Source organism: Rhinopithecus roxellana, chromosome 14, assembly GCF_007565055.1.
Source record: "Rhinopithecus roxellana isolate Shanxi Qingling chromosome 14, ASM756505v1, whole genome shotgun sequence".
In the NCBI taxonomy this organism is placed as follows: domain Eukaryota; kingdom Metazoa; phylum Chordata; class Mammalia; order Primates; family Cercopithecidae; genus Rhinopithecus; species Rhinopithecus roxellana.
This window is the reverse complement of record NC_044562.1, coordinates 68567058-68587857: the sequence shown is the minus strand read 5'-3', so window position 1 is coordinate 68587857 and position 20800 is coordinate 68567058. Positions and strand designations below refer to the sequence as shown.

The following is a 20800-nucleotide window of genomic DNA, read 5'->3' as shown; positions in this document are numbered from 1 at the left end:
TAATGATATATGTATATTTCATGAAAATATGAGCCTTAGTTTAATGGTCTGTTCTCTTTAGACAGATGGGACTCATTTACAGTTCTACATGATTGTACCCCAGAACTTCAGACTTAAGATGTTATAAATATTGTTAATCTATTATTTTATGAAGGATATGAAATTTTGGTCTCTCGGATTTGGATAGATGTATGCCAAATTTATGAGGGTGCTTGTTTATAAATGACCGATGCTGCCAAAGCAGAAAACTATTTTTCTTCCATTCAACATCACAAGGTCCTGTTACTAGAGACAGATAAGGGTGAGGAGGCAGCTAAGAAGACCTTGCAGGCTAATTGATGGAGTCCTGTGGCAGTCAACAGAAATGAGAAGTTGTCAGTTGGAAAACTTGGCCCCATTTGTAACAACACATAAAAACTATGAAGTACACAGGGGAACCCATAAACCTGATGAGGCGAGGGTCTCCATTTGTATCTATGGCAGAAAAACCTTTGACAAAATTGAAAATGCACTTTCATATGGCAACAGGGTGACCACAAAAAGCTAAACTGCTGCTTTCAAGGCAAATCATAATGAGCTACTCATTGATAACGACTCTGGGTTTACACCTGAAGAACTCCCACCATGCAAAAGCACAACATGCTGAAAACTAAAATGAGCTGTTTCAAGGTGTCTTATCCTCTTTCTCTCCTTCTCATGTCTTTTCTAACACTATTACCTTATGGTCTCCATAGGGTATGGGTGTGGGATAAACAAAACTATCTCCCTGCCCTCAGGGGAAATATTTTGGGTAAAATGATTCAAAATGCTATTGAAAATGTGGAGCGTGTTCAAGAGAACTCAAGAGTACCCTTTTGGAGGCAGGGCAAGCCTTCTACCATGCTGCAATGCCCTGTCTCAGTGTTAGCCTCTATTTCAGTGAGTACATTTGGCTTTAGACATGTAAAGTCTGTAACTGTCAAGCAGAAGCTTTGAGAACATTTATCATTTGCCATTTACCTAAAATGAGTGCTTTTATTCAAATTTGTTCTTGAAGAGATTTGTAACTTCTGAAACTTTTGTTCTACTACACCAAAACACTACAGATAATATCCTGCATAGAAATTAAGGATTATCAATGAAACAAAGCCTTGATGGTCCCTTCACTGCCACAGCTTATACCAAAACAGTCAGCAAGCAATTTAAAAGTCATATACGGTCCTACTCATCAATTCTGTAGAAAATGGTTAGTGGTTTCTTCCTTCGCCTGTTGGAATACTTGCATTTACTCCTCCATGTCACAGAAGTTTAGAAGTAATTGGAACAATGAAACAAGCATGAAACAAGAAACCTCGAGTTTCCATCCTGACTCCATTGGGATTTGAGTTGTGCGACCTGACATAAACCACCTAACCTTCCCATAACCCACGTTCTTCATTGTTACCGTAGTTTTGGGAGCAGCTTGAAGGTGATGACTATATATTATTTCTCTTTAAATCCATAATATCCAACAATGACAACAAAAAACACCACTAGGTTGAAAGTTTTTGAGGGCAACATATGTCCTTCTATTCACTGTTGCACCCATATGTACTATGCTATTTAGTATAGATAATCAACATTTGCTGAGTGAATAAATGGATATCAAGTTCATTGCATGAATGAATAAACAATGGATGCTAATTTCAGCCCTATCTATCAAAGGGTTAAGAGAGTGAAGTGAAAACATATGTGTAACTACATCTTGTAAGCTGAACAAATTTAAGGTGTTTCTATTGTTATATTTCAACAGAAGATGCTGGCTCAATTATCTTTGCTCTTAATTGCATTTATAAATACATCTATAGCATTTCGAATCATTCCATATGCATTCAACTGTTTAGACAGCAACTGATTAAAGGCTGTTTAGCTTTAAGTAGCTTTATGTACTTTAAACGAGAAATGTAATTTCTTCATATTGATATCTAATTAATTTTTTTTAAAAAATCCAATGCTAAAGCCCAGACACATGGACTATTAGGTTGACTATCATAATATTTTATTATTTTTAAGAAGCAGGATTTTTTTGGAGGCTCCGTATTTTTTTAACCTGGTATGAGTTGTTAAATGCTGTCACAAGAGAGCCTTCAATTTGATGTATTGGGCATATTATCACAGGGAAGTGTATTGTCATATGGGATTATGACACTTGTACTCCAGGGGGAAATTTGGGTAGAGTGTCTGGCCAATATGTTCTAGCCATCTTCCTGAAGCTGCCTAATGCTTGCTGTGTTTTGACCCCAATTCTCCCAAAGCACATTTTTCCTCCCTCCCATTATGTTTCCAACTTCCTCTGATGCATCATTAAAAGTTGGGACAGATCCTGGGAGATGATAGAGCCATTTATTTGGATTTCACATGTAACTCTACCTCAACTTCCAAAAAGTGAATGGACAGTTATTCTTACATAACTAAGAGGAATAGCTTTAATGAAATATATCTAATTTTTTGAATCATGTAGTTAGAACTTCTTCTAATAAATGCAATTCATGCTATTACAGTTTAAACCGATTTTGTTTACTGACTGAGAGAAAAAAAAGAAAGCTTGCCATGATATCCTGAAATTTTTATACACAATAGCTCCATTATAACAAATCTCTTTGCATTCATACAGATCTGGATATAACATGAACCAAATTATGTCTCCAAAAGTAACATAAAAGAGAAAAATGTTTGTGCCAAGTGCCAAAATAGCAGGTAAGAGGGCTTCCCTAGCTCTTAGAAGCCTTTTAGACCACTTCTTAGAATAAATAATGTGTGCTCTCGAGGAGCAGAAAGAGTTCACCAGCTGGGCACAGTGGCACACACCTGTAATCCCAGCACTTCAGGAGGTCAAGGCAGGTGGATCACTTGAGGTTGAAGTGGAAGACCAGCTTGGTCAAGATGGTGAAACCCTATCTCTACTAAAAATACAAAAATTAGCCAGGCATAGTGGTGGGTGCCTGTAATCCCAGCTCCTCGGAGGCTGTGGCATGAGAATTGCTTGAACGTGGGAGGTAGAGGTTGCAGTGAGCCGAGATGACACCACTATACTCCAGCCTGGGCGACAGAGCGAGACTCTGGTCTCAAAAAAAAAAAAAAAAAAAAAAAAAGTCATCTGTGGATCCCAAGCTTCTTGTTGGATACCCTGAAATCACACCTTGCCTTAAAGGATGTTCCCAGAATGCTGCTCTCCCAGAAGCTCCCTCCGTTAACTCCTGGCTCTTCCCTCTCTTTCAAAACGTAAACAAAACTCTGCCGCTAAGCCATTGATGCTAAAACATGAGAATGGAAATGGAATTAGTCAAGTCTATGGATGTTGTGAGTGCCTGCATAGTTGAAATCTGGCAGCTGAGACATCAAGTGAGTAACATTTTCACTTTTCATTTAAATATCTGAGAATCACAGATACTACTTAAGCCCACTTGGCAGGAACTCTTCATTCAGAAGAAAAAGACCAATGCTGGGGAATTTCAGTCTCATGAGATCTGCAAGTCAATCATGAATTTTCACTGTGACTTTTACTCTAATTTTTGTCTGACTCCTTAAAGCAACATTGTCTGAAATAAAACATTTCAGTCAATTATCACAGTCATCATTCCTCTTCCCACCCTCTTTCTCCTTACATTGTACCTAGACCTTTTGTGAAGCACTGATTTTTGTGTCTTGTGTTTTTCTAAAACAGGATTTTAAATGAAATGAAAGCCAGATATCAACAAAAATCTATGACTCTGATAAAGCTGTGGGAGCTTTTCAAGGATTTAGAAACAGGCAGTTAACAATACATTAGGTATTACATCGTTTGGACCAGATTTCCCATCTGGGCAAAGCTTCTAGTTTTCCAACTTGAAAATTCTATAAAACTCATGTGGGAATTCTTACTTAGAAGCTGACATATGGTTGACAGTGACAAAAGAACATGTATCTATTTAGCAAATGCACTCCTTTTTTTTAAGTGCCATCTTTCAATGACTTTGGTGTAGCTTTTATAAGTATAATAGAACAAATACTTTTTGTTAGTATCAATACTTATACCAAACACAGAGAAACAAAAAGTAATGGCCCAGCAAATGAGTTAACAAATAATTTATACAGATTTTGAGTAAGGAAACATGAAAAATGAGATAACCTCCAAATACAGGTGGTTTCTATTACTTCTAGTCCAAATCTGGACAGTCACAAAGTGAGTGACATCAATACTGTTAGACTACAGGTACTAGAAGGTGGGTAAAAGAGTGGCAGAGGAAGCAGAGAATACAGGAAGAAAGACCACCACATATGTACTGAAGAAGAGATGCTGTGGTTGAGATTTGTTTTCCTCTCTCCTGGGTTTTAGATCTTAATTCTCGTTCCTTGTTCACACCACTGGTATGCTTTATCCTGGTGTTTTCCAAATTCTCTGTAGGCAAACACAACTGCTAAAAAGTGTCTTTGTTTTACTGAGCACCTGCTAACATTTGAGTATTGGAATGAAAGCCTTGAATCCTTAAACTTTATTTCAAAATATACTCATTGAAATTGGGCATCTCGTAGGTATAAGGCATGCTGTAACTATAATCCAGCCCCCTTTATTTGGATATTCTATTTCTGTATTGCTCTTTCCTTGGTTTTATCTCATCTTTGACTTTTTTCTCTATTTTCTTTTCTCTTCTTCCACACCTTTCCTTCTCCCTTTAATTATCTGTTTTTCTAAAAAATGGGTCTTCTCTGTTTGTTCCATCTCTATTTCTGATTTTGACACTATTTTCTACTCATTACTTTTACTGTTATCCCTAGAGCCAACCCAATTTTCAAATAATATAACTTAAGTGGAACACTGAGCTCACTCAGTAGCAACGTTGTAACATGTATGGTACCTACCAACTGTTCTAGTAGCTGAAAGTGACACTAACTTCCATTGTTTTATCATTTTACTTATACGTTTTGCTGGAACGTAAAGAGCATAATTTAGATAACAAAACTTTTGCAGAGTATTGTTCCATAGAGGCAGTGATATCCTGCATTAAACGAAACCAGGCAAGAAGTCAGCAGGCTCCTGCTCTTCCAAACACTGGGTAGCCTCCAGTAAATAACTGCCACATCATGTATCACACCACAGTTTGCAATTTTGAAAAATAGAGATAATATTTGATATTATACCTGATAGATATTGATTAAAGACTAATTATATAATATATGTAAGAAGGCTTTGTTCTTTAAAGAGGGAGATGTGCTATGTAATAATCTGGCATTTATGACTATATCTGTTCATCAGATAACATGATTTAGTGATCCTATTGTACAAAGAACAAAAAGTCTTTATTAACAAATTTAGCTTAGCTCAATCCTTCTAGGTTGAAGGGCTTTTGGAGCCAGCATCTACGGGGCCTAATCAATAACGGTCCCTTTTTCCATAGTCTCTTTGTTCGAACAGCTTTTCTGAATCTTCCTTTTACAGCAATGGATTTGATCTTCTCCAAAAGCCACGGGAAAGCAGTCTAAAGTCTCCTTCTAACATTCTCCAATGATTTGAGAAGTAGAAGAGAATCAGAAATGTGTGTTTCCCACAAAAGGGAGGCCCCTAAAGAGAGCATCAAACATAAGAGAAAGGGACATATTCTCTTAGTCTCCTTTAACAGACACTGTTCCTCAAAGAGTCACTGAAACAAGATGACATATCCGTCATGGGTGCAGAGGGGCAGATGTGAGAGTGTGGAAGCCTATTAAACATTCCATTTCATGGTATCCATGCTACAAAAATGATTTTTTTTCTCTTTCCACGGAATGAACCTACCCAGAAATTCTACCGATTCACTGGGACTATGAAATATAGTCTCTTCTTCAGAGGCATTTCACCTAGTAACCCATTTCCATTTATACATGAAGGTCTTCTGTTAATCAGTTCATACGTTGGAAATCATTCCCTTAAAATATGTAAGTCCATTTGTAACTTTGAGGGGAACTCTGAAGATCTTCAAAAAGCATCATCTTTTACTACTAAGCACATTTCCAGATTCATTTAGTAATGCCACTCTCTCAGAAAGTTCCCCCCTTTGGCTCCTCAACTCCTTTTTACTGAGGTAACAGAACACAAAAATATCTATTAGTAAACAAGTTTAAGGAGTCCTCCACTAAAAAATCTACAGTAAAAAACAAACATAAAATAAATAGAAAGAAGTAATAAACTAGGTATTTTAGATGTATTTCCTGATTTTAGTCTAAACACATTGTGATCAAGTAGTCTCTACTCATTTTCATGCATATATACTTATATATATATATATTTACATACACACATATATATTTAAACGTATATATTTAATAACATGGAATGGAAACATATCAAATGCTTAAGTTCCGTGCAAACATATAATTCTTCCCGTGAAGAAAACATATTAATATCACAAAAACAAATCATGGAGAGTAACATGCAACAACTGAGGGCAGGAAAATGGGGTCAGGGCAGGTGAACAGGAGAAACACAAAGAATGTAAAGAACAAAAAGTGTCATTGACCTGATTTGTCAGAGTTGTTGCCTGTGATTGGAGTGATGGAGCAGCTGGGATTAGCCTTTGCGCTGTCCTTGGAAGAAACCATTTTGGGTTTATTTTTCGTTGCCTCTAGTGCTTTGACCTTCTTGGCATGTTTACTTCCTTTGTAGTGGGCCTCGGCCTGGCTCTACAAAGGAGAACAAATCAGGCTCATTTTTTGCTAATTACAAACACCACAGTGGATGATCATGCAGGAAAAAAATACATTCGATCATAGGCACCACAGACATTTACAACTCAGTACCTGACTATGTTTTTGGCACTTCATGAAATGGTAGACCAGTTCCTAAGAGGGTATAGCATATCGAAACCTCCTATGCAATACAAAGGACCTGCATCTTTAAAAAACCAGACATTACATGAGTGGACAAAAGGATTAGGGCAAAACTGTGATGAAGGTGAGCTTTGTCTTCAGTGCCCTCCCACCAGCGCCCACTGGGGATACTTTTCAAACACTGGCTGGCAGCAGCGGCTTTGAGTGTCCTACCCATGCCTGTGGGTATGACCTTTCACAGTCATTTCCCTTCAACTAAAATCCTGTTTGCCACGTGTCTGCTTTCTTCTGCGCTCTGCTCTGAGACCAACTGGTATGACGAAACGTGTTAATAGGTGCTACTGAGTGAAAATGACACTGAATTTTTTGGTAAGATCTACATGCACTTCATATATCATTTTGATGATTCCAGTTACAAGAACAGATAATATAAGCCACAAAGGAGGTAGTAACAAACCCTTATTTCTGATCTCAGATGTGATTCTGAAGTCTAAGTGGTTAGTGTTAAATTAATTTATATACAAAGCATATGTAGAGCGGTAACTTCAGTACTAGATCAAAAGGAAAAAGAAAGAGCAAGACAAAACACAAAAACAAATGACAACAAGCCTTGAAAACATTTAATCAACTTACTGACATTTGGAAAATTCTCCTCTGCCTAAACACTAAGGCTTTTCTCTTATTGGTATCTAGTATTAATATATATGTTAACAAAAGAATCTAAGTATATTCACTTGAATTGAATTTTGAAAAGACTCTGAAAAAATATAAACATGTATTTAGTGAAAAGAAACAAAACTAAACATAAATGGTATATTAGCTTAGTTATAAAAGTGAAATGGATGATAAATCCTATGCAAAGCAAGATGAACTTTTGTTAGAGGATTTCTAAAGAAATAATGACTTTAAAAGACATCAGTTTTCTTTATACACTTGTATGTGTTTGAAGAGGATTAAATGAACCTTTCCACTCATTCTCCTCAACAAGCCTAATATAGGTGATAAGTGTGTGTATAGGTAGGTAGTTGGAAGTGATAGTGGACAGAATGGGTCTCTGTCCTTAGGGTCTAATGAGGTTTCACACATACCTGAGGTAACAAGTACAATGGAGAGCTATCCATATACAAGGGTGAGCTAAAACAGCAAAAGATGCATGCTATGGGAGATACAGGACAACAAAACAATGGACCAGAGAGGAGCAGTATTAATGAAGACTTCCTAAAATGGGTAACTTTTGATTTGAGATTTGAGGAAAGGGGTCCATATATACTGGTAGAGAAGAGTACATTTCTGGTTGGAGGATGCAGGCCTAAGGCAAGGACTGACACTAGAGTGCGGGAACAGCGAGGGCCATGGCTGGAGAGGTGCTTACATGGGCCTCTTGGTGGAACATCATCAACATGAGTCAAGGAAACTAGATGTGTAGTTATGTAGAGGAGGTCACCACTGAGGTGAGATTCTCAAGCAGAGTCCTAATGATACACATAAATTCCAAATGGGGAAGACTTCTGCAACAGCTATTTATTACATGTTTGTTGGATTGAATATGAGAGAAAAGAGATGACGCAGAAAGGAAGGCAGCAGAGAGAATATATGATTCTTCTGGTAAAATCATTAGTGGAGAGTATGACTATAATAAAGTCCCTGTTATAATAATATCATTGATTTCTTGAAGAATTGGTTATTATCAGTCCTCCTTCTGCCCTTTGCTTAAGTGGAACCATTTCACTACTGACTACTAGAGACAAAGCACTCTTCTAACATGCCATGATTAGACTAAGCCATCTAAGGTTGATTATTCTGTGTTGTTGGAGTGTTTCTTCTGACTTTCCTGCTTGTTTCACTCCAGCTCACCAGGACATGTTGCTTTGCTATCTTCAGACATCCAGCCATAGCTAGTTCAGCAGAACTGGTGATGGTGAGCACCATTTCAATGCCAGCATTACTTCCAGATCTTGGTGGGTGATAAGTTTACTTTATCCTAAGCTCATAAATGATGATGATGAATTTGTTCATGCCAAATATTATAGATGATACAATCACAAGTGTTAAGGGTCATGCGGTGAGTTAATCATCATATCCATATATTTGCTCTCCCATTTAAATGGAAGCTTGGTGATAGATTCATGCCACAGTCTGTTTTTCAGTGTACCTTGATTCTGCTGTGTTATTTCTTGTAGGGTGGGAGGTGGTTGGGGAAAAAACATTGTTTTGCTAGTACTGTACTCTAAGGATAGGTTTTGGGCATTTTAGTGATTTCCCTAGCATATAGCCCAGATCACCCAAGGTCTATAGCCTTGTACTGACTATACATAGTCCCTAACTTCCTGAATATCTTTTCATACATATCTTTTTAGATTTTCATTGACTTGACATTGCTCTTGCTTGGTTTGCTCAAGGACTTCTTATGTTGTTCTCTGTCAAGTTGGAAAAAAATTTCACAGGGGGAGAAAAGTGTAACATTATTTTAGGGCCTTTATTACCAACCAAGAATGTTTGAATCCAACTAATATAGTTTGGTAGTTATACATTAAGAAAATATGCAAATAAAAATTAGAAATTGATAACGTAATATAATAATAATGATTAATATTACTGAGCTTACTGTTTCAGGCACAATTCTAAATGTATTACATATTTTAACTCATTTAATCCTTATAATATCCTATGAAACAGGCATTATTGGCCAGCACTTTACAAATGGGAAACTGGGCATTGAGAAGTTAAATAACTTATAAAAAGTCACACAGTTGGGTGGAGAAGCCATGGTAGATAAAAAATGCTTACATGCATATTCCTATTTAATTATATACCCACATTATACATATACATACCTGCACTAAGTTAACATTGTAATTTTATTAGAAGTAAAAAATATACACAAAGATACCATGCTGCTTTTAATTACTCAGAGGATTATAACTCAATCCTATAGAAATTTCTATGAGTAGGAAATACATACTTAATTCATGGGAAATATGCTAATATTAAACACCAGGTCTGATCCTTCTGTTGAGTAAAGAAAGTTCCACTTTTAGGGCAGGTGCAGTGCCTGAAAGTCCAGCACTTTGGGAGGCCCAGGAGGGAGTATAGATTGAGCTTAGGAGTTTGAGACCAGCTTGGGGAACATCTCGAGACCTTGTTTCTACCAAAATTCAAAAAAATTAGCTGAACATGTCTGTAGTCCCAGCTTCTTGTGGGGAAGAAGCAGATGGATCACTTAAGCCTGTGAAGTTGAGGCTGTAGTGAGCCCTGAGTGTGCCACTGCACTCTGGCCTGGGCAACAGAGTGAGACTTCATCTCAAAAAAAAAAAAAAAAGTTCCGCTTTTTAAATATATAACAATTTCTACAAGGTATCAGGAGACCTGCTAAAAACTCATCTTTCGCAGTACACTAAATAGTGCAGCGTTACTTTAGTGCCCTTTGGCTAAAGAAACATATGGTTCTCTAAATAAAACCTCCAAGTACAAGATAAACAGAGTGTCATTTCCTCATTACTATTTCTTGGCATCCGTGTCGAAAGTTAACAGCGTCAATTAACACTTGGGATAAGGATCCAGCTAAGTGACACTTCACTGGCCAAGATGGAAAAAACTCTCCATAGCCATGATCCACTTCTGCTTTGAGTTCAGGGCCAGGGAGAGAAGTGCAACAAGGCTTTTTAGCTTCTACTGACTGTTGTTTGGGAAAAAAGGAGTGGAAGACTGTGAAATAAAGACAGAATGGCAAGTGCCACTTCCTTATATTTGGCATCTTTCCCATTCTCCTGTGGTATTCTTAGTAGTGGCACTTTGCTATCCCTAGTACTGTGTCTGAGGCAGTGTCAACAGCTTCTAAATGCTGGGCAAATCTTCAAGTGAAACTGAGACACTGTTAAGTAGCAAAAGATTAACCTGACTTCATTATCTAGGAGCCTTCTTACTTGAGGAACGAAAGAAACAAGGACAGGAGCGATAAAACCCATGAAATAGGCAACACATGTCAAGCCCATCAACAATGGCTCTTGTGTCACTTCTAAGAGACTAGGTTGGCCAAGCTTAGTTTACACCCAATGAGTAGTTAGCAGACACATGCTTGTCTAGCACTAATGGCTTGCATTCTGCTTCCCCTCCTAAAGTGCTGCTGTGCCCCTTACTGGCCGTGAACAAAGGAACCTCTTCACAAGAATTGCCAGAATTAGAAAGTCGCCCAAATCACTACACTGACCTTCACATAAGAATTCATCAGCATATAGGTTCTTCTCTGAAGGCCACTCTGGTAATTACCTGACCACCCACTGATAGAAGAATAGCTTTGATAGGAAATGACAACTTGGAATATTTTCTTCCATTAATAACTTTTGTTGCTAAAGCTCTTCACTTTCTCAAATCCTTTACATTTCTTAGAACCCCATTGGTCCAAACAAAAAAGATAAAGAATGAGATGACTTTGTGCTTCAAAAACAAAAATGTAACCCAAAAACTTCTAAAATTCACTGTGTTCTCATTTCTGATTTTTATGTTATTTATTTCTCTCCTTTTCTTTCTTTCTTTTTTTTTTTTTGAGACAGACCCTCGTTCTGTCACCAGGCTGGAGTGCAGTGGCACAATCTTGGCCTCACTGCAACCTCCACCTCCCGGGTTCAAGTGATTCCCCTGCTTCAGCCTCCTGAGTAGCTGGGACTACAGGTGTGCACCAACATGTCCAGCTAATTTTTTGTATTTTAGTAGAGACGGGGTTTCACCCTGTTGGCCAGGCTGGTCTCTATCTCCTGACCTCGTGATCCTCCCACCTCAGCCTCCCAAAGTGCTGAGAATACAGGTGAGAGCTACCGCGCCCAGCCTGATTTTTACCTTATTTCTAATTTGGACTTCAGAGAGATGGCTAGGAACTTGAATGAGGACATTAAACTGTGCTCACTTTGTATGGAAAACACAGTCCAAGGACAAACTCACAAAGTGAATGGGGAAAGAAAATGGCCCTGGAGAAAGTACTTGCCTATCTATTTACCAATAGAACCAACATTTTTTGCATTTTAAAAAGTAATTAGAACTGTTCCCTTAATTAAAGAAAGTGCATAATTAAAACTACTGGCATCTGTTTTTTTTTCCTGAGACCTTAGATTTCAATGTGTTAAGCAGGGTTATAAGGGAAATAGCAGAGGTCAGCCAATTATCAGGAAAACCCAATATACTAAAATGCCAAATAAAACATATGTCAAATGAACTACCATAAAACAGGCTAAACTAACAAAGGGGAAACCTGATGACTTATTCTGCAAAAAATTATTTAGTACCTGCCATGGTCTAGATATTGTAAAAGATTAAAAACAAAGACCCCTACTTGCCAGAATGGTGGTTGGAAGAAAAGACAAGCATACAAATAACTATAATCCAAAGCAGAAGGCAGAATTGTAAAATGGGAGGTACCAAGAAACAAAGAATATGAGAGTCAGGGGAGAGGTAAATCTCTTCAGACTGAAGAAATCAAGGAAGCTCCATGAAAAGAGGGTATCAGAGCTGAGTTCTGCTGCAAGGGCAGGGCTCTGGAGTGGCAGAATGGAGATGAAGGTATTACGGGCAAAGGGAACAACATGTGCCAGGGCACTGAGTCCTGTGTATTATACAGTGTTTCCTGGGCACGTACACTTTTCAGTTTCACTAGAATAGAGATATAAACGGAACAACAGGGAAAGGTTGCTACGTTGTACTACCTTGAAAATGATGGTTCCCTGTACCACAGAAACATATCATAGTGTTTTCGATTAAAAATCAAATATTCTATTTGTAGGCATTTTGTATAGAAAATGATTATGATGTAAGATGCTGCTCTTACATCACAAATTTTATCCTCTGCTCCAAACTACAATCCTACATTAAATTAATTAAGTTATTTATATTGAATCTTTAATAATTATTTGAGACAAAAGCAAGACACTTAAAATGCTATAGTTAAACATACTAAGAAACTAAAGTTTACTGAGTAATAGTTAAATAATTACTTAAATCATTGTTTCAAGATAAAACTGTTTTTACTATTACAATGCTTTTGGCATATACTTGTTGCATTCATAAGATCACACTCTCTCAGAGACAAACGTACAATATAGGAAGCATAAGCTATACCCAAGAAAAAGGCTTACTTATATCCAAAGATTGCTAGTAAGATTTTCTGCTGATATTTGCAATTGTAAGGCCTGCAATATCAGTAATGACATACTATTGGCTTTGATATTCACTTCATTCAATTCTCATCTATTGGGATCTCTTGAAAACAAAGTCCAGACAAAATTATAACTATTATGAGCCTTTTGGCTTAAAAAGACAATGTCTTTGCTAATTGCTAATTTATATCTAGTGAAACACTACCAGTTGGCTATGGCCTGTCTAGGGCCATCACATTGAATAACTCTGCAGGGCACTATTCACATATATTTCAACATTAGTAGTATCTTCTGGATTGTGCCAGGCCAGAGTTGTACCTATGACATTCTATATTTATTGACTTTATAATATACATGTAAAAAACCCCATCAACTCCAAATATTTCTATGTTACTAAAGTGAAAGTGGTTGCTTTCTAAGAAGAAAATGATGTGTACTCCGGACTGCTAATTCTCTTTGGGCCCAATTTAGATTCTATCAAATATTATAAGATAGAACTACAGTTCTTACGTTACAGCTGCTTTAAAATACCACTATTTGAATATATGAGCATTACACACACAAACACACACACACATACATGTTCAATCACATTATCAAAAATCTTCAATGTAGGCAAAATTCATTTCTTAAAATGCTAAGATCTTTAGAGAGCTTGAAATTAATTTTTCAAATGTGCTTATTCGTCAGCTAAGAGTCTTGATGCTCATGTTTCTTGCCCGTGATTCATTGGTGGAATTACTTACACACAGAAATATAGAGAAGTTAAATGGACCAAATAACTATGACAGAATTTACATGATGAATTAGAAAGATGCTGCAGTTTGAGTTAAAAATCAGCTGGAATATAGTAAAAAAAAAAAAAAAGTGCTTTTAAAAAATAAATAAAATGATTTCTTATAATGGAGTTTCAAGTGAATACAATTTTGTCTCATTTTCCAAGTTTTATATTTCACTTTCAATTACTGGAAGGCAGATTATTAGTTTTAGATGATTCCCAGCAATCTACATTTCTTCCCCTGGACATTCACTGACACTCTATGTTACTAGTTTAGGGGTGAGTAGCACAGGGCATAAGAGAGACAATTATTTAAGCTTGGCTGTATCATCTGTGATCTGAACACAAATCTTTTCATTTGTTCAGTTCTGTGCTCTCTCTCTCCTTTAGTTCTCTCCTGTATTTCAAATCAGACCATAATTTAAAATTATCTTCTTTTATAAATAAGTTTATTATATATTTACCAAGGTAAAGTTAATCTTAGATGATTAGTTCCTTAATTCTATGAATGAATACTGTACATTTTAGAGATTTTAGTTTGAAAAAAGATGTTTCTCTCACCAACCTAATGGAAGTAGGTTTATATGAATTTTTCAACATAGGTAATGAGTAATAAAATGATTTTTATTTAATGTCACAATTTAACATCATCACAATTTATTTAAGAATTCATCAAGAAATATCTTGCTTAAGAAAGCAAGACTACTTAACTCTCCATTTAAATTATATTACAATTTTAGAAATTCTAAAAGGTATATTTACTTCACCTTCTGGATTGGTATCAATATCTGAGTTAATTTAATGATAAATGTATACGTAAACTCTTAATATATGCACTAGAGTTTAAGGGAGGCCACACGAAGTAAATGAAACCTGGCAAAGCATGCCTTTAGCCACTCTCTCAAATCATAAGAGGAGGCAAATCACAAACTTCATGAATAATGCACTTGATAAACTATATTCTTTGTTATACCAGAGTGAGAAAATGAGTTCTCTGTCTACTAACATAATTTTAAATATGAAATAACGGGAACCATTATAATTTGTAAAAATATCTAATTTTCTCAAAGAATTATGTATATAGGGACCTCATCTTTTAGAAGTTCTGAACTTTAGAGATTTAATAAAACACATGGATAATATCTTTTATTTTTCATTTGCTTATTTACTTTAGAGACAGGGTCTCACTCTGTCACCCAGCTTGGAGGGCAGAGGGGCCATCATAGCTTGCTGCAACCTCAAACTCCTGGGCTCATGCTGTCCTCCTGCTTTAGCCTCCCAAGTAGCTGGGACTACAGGTACATGCCACCATTCCTGGCTATTTTAAAAAACTTTTTTGGAGAGGTGAGGTCTTGGTATATTGCTCAGGCTGGCCTTAAAACTCCTGGTCTCAAGTGATCCTACTGCCTTGCCCTCCCAAATTGCTGAGATTTCAGGTGTGCAACACCATGCCTGGCCATCTTTTATTTTATAATATGACAAAAAATATTATAATATTATAATTTGTTAATAACTACTTACTATTTTTGAATTATTTACTTTATGATTTCCCCAATAGTATTTAAAAATAGAAATCACCCATCTCCCTCAAATTAATTTCACATCTTATATTAAACTGGGAAATCTTAGTTGATAATTCTCAGCTACCTTGACATATAAAGGCGGATATTTCAGAGTTTATAGTGTTTTCACAGTTATATCCCAAGTTGCTAATGTGTTTGAGAGTGCTGTTATCTTTCAGTGGGAAAACAGACTGCCATTGTGTGCTTCATAATGGCAATTTTTGTTACTCAATGATAAGTAATGCAATATAATTCAAGTTTATGCATTAAAGCTGTGACTTTATAGCTAACTGATTCAAGCCTTCTGATGGTCTTTTAAATTAGGCTCCCAGGCTTCCACACATTAATTTTTAATCAGTCCAAAAGGTATTACACTTACTTTGATTTCCACATTAAGGAAATTTACATAAACAATACAAAATAAATCTAAAATTAGAATTTGCATTATGTCTCCTTTTGTTTGACAAACAGTATCCTTAAAGTAGATGAAAGTGGCAAAGTAACTTTGAAAGTTCAATGCTCTGAGAATTGGTTGAAGAATAGCATTAGTAATATTTTATATATGTTTAATATGTTATTTACTTATCATTACTCATTTGAAAACCTGTTTCACAAAACAGGTTTTTGTAAAATTCATACTCCAAAACCCTAAACCAATCACTAAAACCTAGAAGACATCTTATAATTAAAAATTAAGTGGAATATGTAAATGTGAAGATTAATAACAGATACCTTCAAAACACAATATAACTAAGAGAAAATAATGAAAACACATCTTTAGTAGTCACTTAGCCCATCTGAGTCATGCTAAGGTTGTTTCTATACTGAAGTTCCAGATTAAACAAGAAGTTTTCATTCAAAATTAATTGGGTCAACCTTCCTCGCATATAAGAGATTGGTCTGCTGGAGGCAAAACAAAAATAATAATATCTATAACTTTGATTCACTGATAAAATCTAAAATATTTTAATATAATCAGCAAATGCTAGTGGGTTTCCACTTTCTGATTCTGTGTGATATTGTCCAAAAGTTCTACTCACCAACAGTAGTCATAACAAAAGTCATACATATATGGTATCATCACTGTGAATTGTTTTAATTCAACTCAATTTAGCAATGTTTTATTATGTATCATGTAATAGGTGTTTCAGAAGACATGGTTTATGACTTCTAGGAGCTTATACTCTTGTGTAGAGGATAACAAAAGTGAATACTATATATAGGTATATGGCATGTATATGTGTACATATGGCATGTATATGGCATGTATATATATATGTAGGTTTGTGTGTGTGTGTGTGTGTGTATATATATATATAGCAGAGGGAAAAAAATATTCTAAAAGGAGGAACGTAACACTGAGGGTCCATCCATTCTTTAATGCAACAAATATCTATCGAACACGTATTATATTCTAGGCATTATTCTAAGTGTTGTGGAATACAGGTCTATTGAAACTTGTGTTCTAATATGGGGACATAGATAAGAAATTATAAATTTATATATATATTAGTATTAACGGATAAGTGATATACCTATGAATATGTTATATAGTGCTATAAAAAATAAAGACAAGTAAGGGGTAGACTATGGTGTAATGTGCCATTTTAAGTATCAAGGTAATTCTGTTGAGAGGGCATTTTCACAGAGACCTGAATGAAGTAAGGGAGTTAACCAGGTAGATATCTGTGAGAAGAGTACTTCAGGTTCAGGGAACACCAAATATCTATTGTAAGGATTTTGATTTTTATTCTGAGTAGATGCATAATCACAGGAGTGTTTTAAATCAGAAGAGAAACCTTGTTTGGCTTCCATTTATTAAAGGATTGCATTTGTTGCTGTATGGAGAACCAACCGTGTGTGTACAGTGGAGAGGCTGGGGGTGAGGCAAAGGAGGCTCATCCAGGAAAGAGATGAAAAGGGTTCAAAATTAAATTCCACTGACCAATCAGAAAGGCTTCAGAAACATAATTTTCTTAACCGACATTTATAATTTTTCACATATCTGCAATTTTTGGACATAAATCATCCATAATTTTGATGGAATTTTATGTTCAGCTAGCTAGCAATTACTTTTGTTTCTTTTAAATTTAAATTGTATTTTTTAAGATCTAGGTAAACAATCATACAGTTAAAAGTATAAAAAAAAAAGCAGAGAAAAGTTACCTCTTAGATTCAGCAACCAGTTGTTATCACTTTCTTGTGTATCCTGCCAGGGATTGTTTACATGCCTATCAAGCAAATGTATACATTTATGTGTATTTTTTCTTTCTTTTATTTGTAGACAAGTGACTACACATTACATATGCTGTTCTGCACTTTGCCTTTTCTATTTAGCGAAAGGCTTTAGAGATATTTCATATGTGTAATTAAAAAGTTTTCTAATTTTTTAAAGCGGTTATGTATATTTATTTTATTATTGTGTGGTAGCTACAGGGCAAAACTCCTTCTGCTTGACAAAAGCAGAGGGAAAAGTAAAGGGGACTTTGTCTTGCACCTTTAAGACAAAGTAAATGGGTATCAGCATGGCCACAGAGGGGTAGAACACCAAGTATACTCTTGGGGTCCCCAGATCCAGGACTGGACTCTTGGATAGCATTTCTGGACCTGCCTTGTGCCAGAGGGGGAGCCCACTGCCTTTAAGGGCGAGTCCCAGGCCAGGCAGCATTCATGACAAGCTGACTTAAAAGACCCTGGGCCTTAAGGGAACATTGACAGAAATCTGGCAGTACCCCTCTTGGTCTGAGGTGGTGGTGGCTATGAGGTAAGGCTCCTCTGCTTTTGGAAAGGGGAAGGAAGAATGGTATTTTGTGGTTTGAGTGCCAGCTCAGCCTCAATACAATAGAAGACCAGGTAGACTTCTAAGGTTTTTTACTCTAGTACCCAACTGACAGATGCCACTTCTGGACCCACCTGGAAAGTGGGCGACCTCACTGCCCTAAACGGAAGAAAACAGGCCTGGTTGGCTTTGCCACCTGCTTATTGTAAAGTCCCAGGGCCTTGAGTGAACATAGGCAGTAGCCATCGAGTGGTTGCAACAGGCCTTGGGTGAGACTCAGTGCTGTGCTGGCTTTAGGTCTCACCCAGCATAGTCATAGTGGTAGTGGCCACAGGGGTGCTTGTCAATCTATCCCTCAGCTTTAGGTGGCTTAGAATGGAGAGAGATCCTATATGTTTGGGAGAAATTAAGGGAAAAGGACAAGTCTCTGCTTGGTAATCCAGAGAATCTTCCCAGATCCTGTCCAAGACCATCAAGGTGGTGCCTCTGTGAGTCTGCAAGTACCGCAGTGTTACAGGGATTGGGGTGCCCCTAAAGCAGATACAGCTTAGATCACAATACCCAAGTCCTTTCAAATATCTGCAAAGCCTTCCCAAGAAGGACGGCTACAAATAAGCCCAGACAGTGAAGACTACCTAAATACCTAACTCTTCAATGCCCAAATAACATCTACTAGCATCAACACTATCCAGGAAACTATGACTTCACCAAATGAACTAAATAAGACATCAGGCACTAATCCTAGAAAACCAGTTTCAGACAGAGAATTCAAAATAACTGTGTTGAGGAAACATAAAGAAATTCAAGATAACACAGAGACGGAATTCAGAATTATATTAGATAAATTTAACAAAGAGATTGAAATAATTAAAAAGAATCAAGCAGAAATTCTAGAGCTGAAAAATGCAATTGATATCCTGAAGAATTCATCAGATTTCTTTAATAGCAGAATTGATGAAGCAGAAGAAAGAACTAATGAGCTTGGAAACAGGCTATTTGAAAATACATGGAGAGAGGAGACAACAGAAAAAAGAAAAAAAAAAAACCAATGAAGTATACCTACAGGATAGAAAAACAAAGCCTTGAATGGGCAAATCTAAGAGTTATTGGCCTTAAAGAGGAGGTAGAAAGAGAGATAGGGATAGAAAGTTTATGCAAAGATATAGTAACAGAGAATTTCCCAAACATAGAGAAAGGTATCAATATCCAAGTACAAGAAGGTTTAGAACACCAAGTAGATTTAACCCAAAAATACTACCTCAAGGTACTTAATAATCAAAGCCCCAAAGGTTAAAAATAAAGAAAAGATTCTAAAAGCAACAAGAGAACATAAACAAATCACATACAATAGAGCTCCAATACATCTGCCAGCAGACTTTTCAGTGGAAATCTTAAAGGCTAGGAAAGAGTGGCATGACATATTTATAGAACTGAAGGAAAACACTCTTTTATCCTAGAACTGTATATCTGACAAAAATATCCTTCAAACGTGAAGGAGAGGCCAGGAGTGGTGGCTCATGCCTATAATCTCAGCACTTTGGGAGGCTGAGGCAGATGGATCACTGTTCGAGGTGTTCGAGATCAGCCTGGCCAACATGGCAAAATGTTGTCTCTACTGAAAACACAAAAATTAGCTGGGTGTGATGGTGCATGCTGTAATCCCAGCTACTTGAGAGGCTGAGGCACAAGAATCACCTGAACCTGGGAGGCAGAGGTTGCAGTGAGCTGAGATCACACCACTGCATTCCAGCCTGGGCAACAGAATGAGAGTATGTCTCAAAAACAAACAAACTAACAAACAGAGTAACAAAGACTTTCCCAGACAAACAAAAACTGAGGTATTTCATCAAGATCAGACCTATTCTGTAAGAAATGCTAAAGAGAGTATGTCAATCAGAAAGAAAAGGACATTGATGAAAAATAAATAATCATGTAAGGTACAAAACTCACTTGTAACAGTAAATACACAGAAAAACACAGAATAAGATAACACCGTAACTGTGGTATGTAAACTACTCTTAGCCTAAGTAGAAAGACTTAGCACTGAATCAATGAAAAATAACAGCTACAACAACTTTTCAAGACATAGTACAATAAGATAGAAACAAAAAGTTAAAAAGTGGGGGGATAAATTAAGACATTAAGTTTTTTATTGGTTTTCTTTTTGCTTGTATGTTTATGCAAATAGAGTTAAGTTCTCATCAGGTTAAAATAATAGGTTATAAGATACTATTTGCAAACCTAATGGTAAACTCAAACCAAAAAAAAAAAAAAAAAAATACAATGAATATACAAAAAAATAAAAAGGAAGAAACTAAATCATATCACCAGAGAAAATTGCCTTCACTAAAGGAACACAAAAAGGAAAGAAAGAAGGAAGGAAGGATGGAAGGAAGGAAGACAAGACCATAAAACAACCAGAAAATAAATAACAAAAATGGCAGGAGTAAGTCCTTACTTATCGATAACATTGAATGTAAATACACTAAACTCTCCAATCAGAAGACATAGACTGGCTGAACGGATGAAGAAATAAGACCCATTGATCAGCTGGCTGTAAAAAACACACCACTTGTAAAGACACACAGATTGAAAATTAAGGGCTGTAAAAAGATATTCCACACTAATGGAAACCAAAAAAGTAGTGGGAGTTGCTATATCTTATATCAGAAAAAATAGATTTCAAGACAAAAACTGTAAGAGACTATATAGTGATAAAGGAGTCAATTCAGCAAAA

At 36.4% G+C, this 20800-nt stretch overlaps 1 protein-coding gene across 10 annotated transcripts in view; it reads right to left on the bottom strand.

The window, feature by feature from the left end:
* The window catches only part of ZNF385B (zinc finger protein 385B), a 446640-nt gene that overhangs the window by 43261 nt on the left and 382579 nt on the right, over positions 1-20800 (bottom strand). For all 10 annotated transcript variants that reach the window (XM_030917001.1, XM_030917005.1, XM_030917002.1 and 7 more), the window contains one exon: positions 6492-6654. In XM_030917001.1, coding sequence (XP_030772861.1) covers positions 6492-6654 — 163 coding nt within the window. The remainder of the gene's footprint in view (positions 1-6491; positions 6655-20800) is intronic.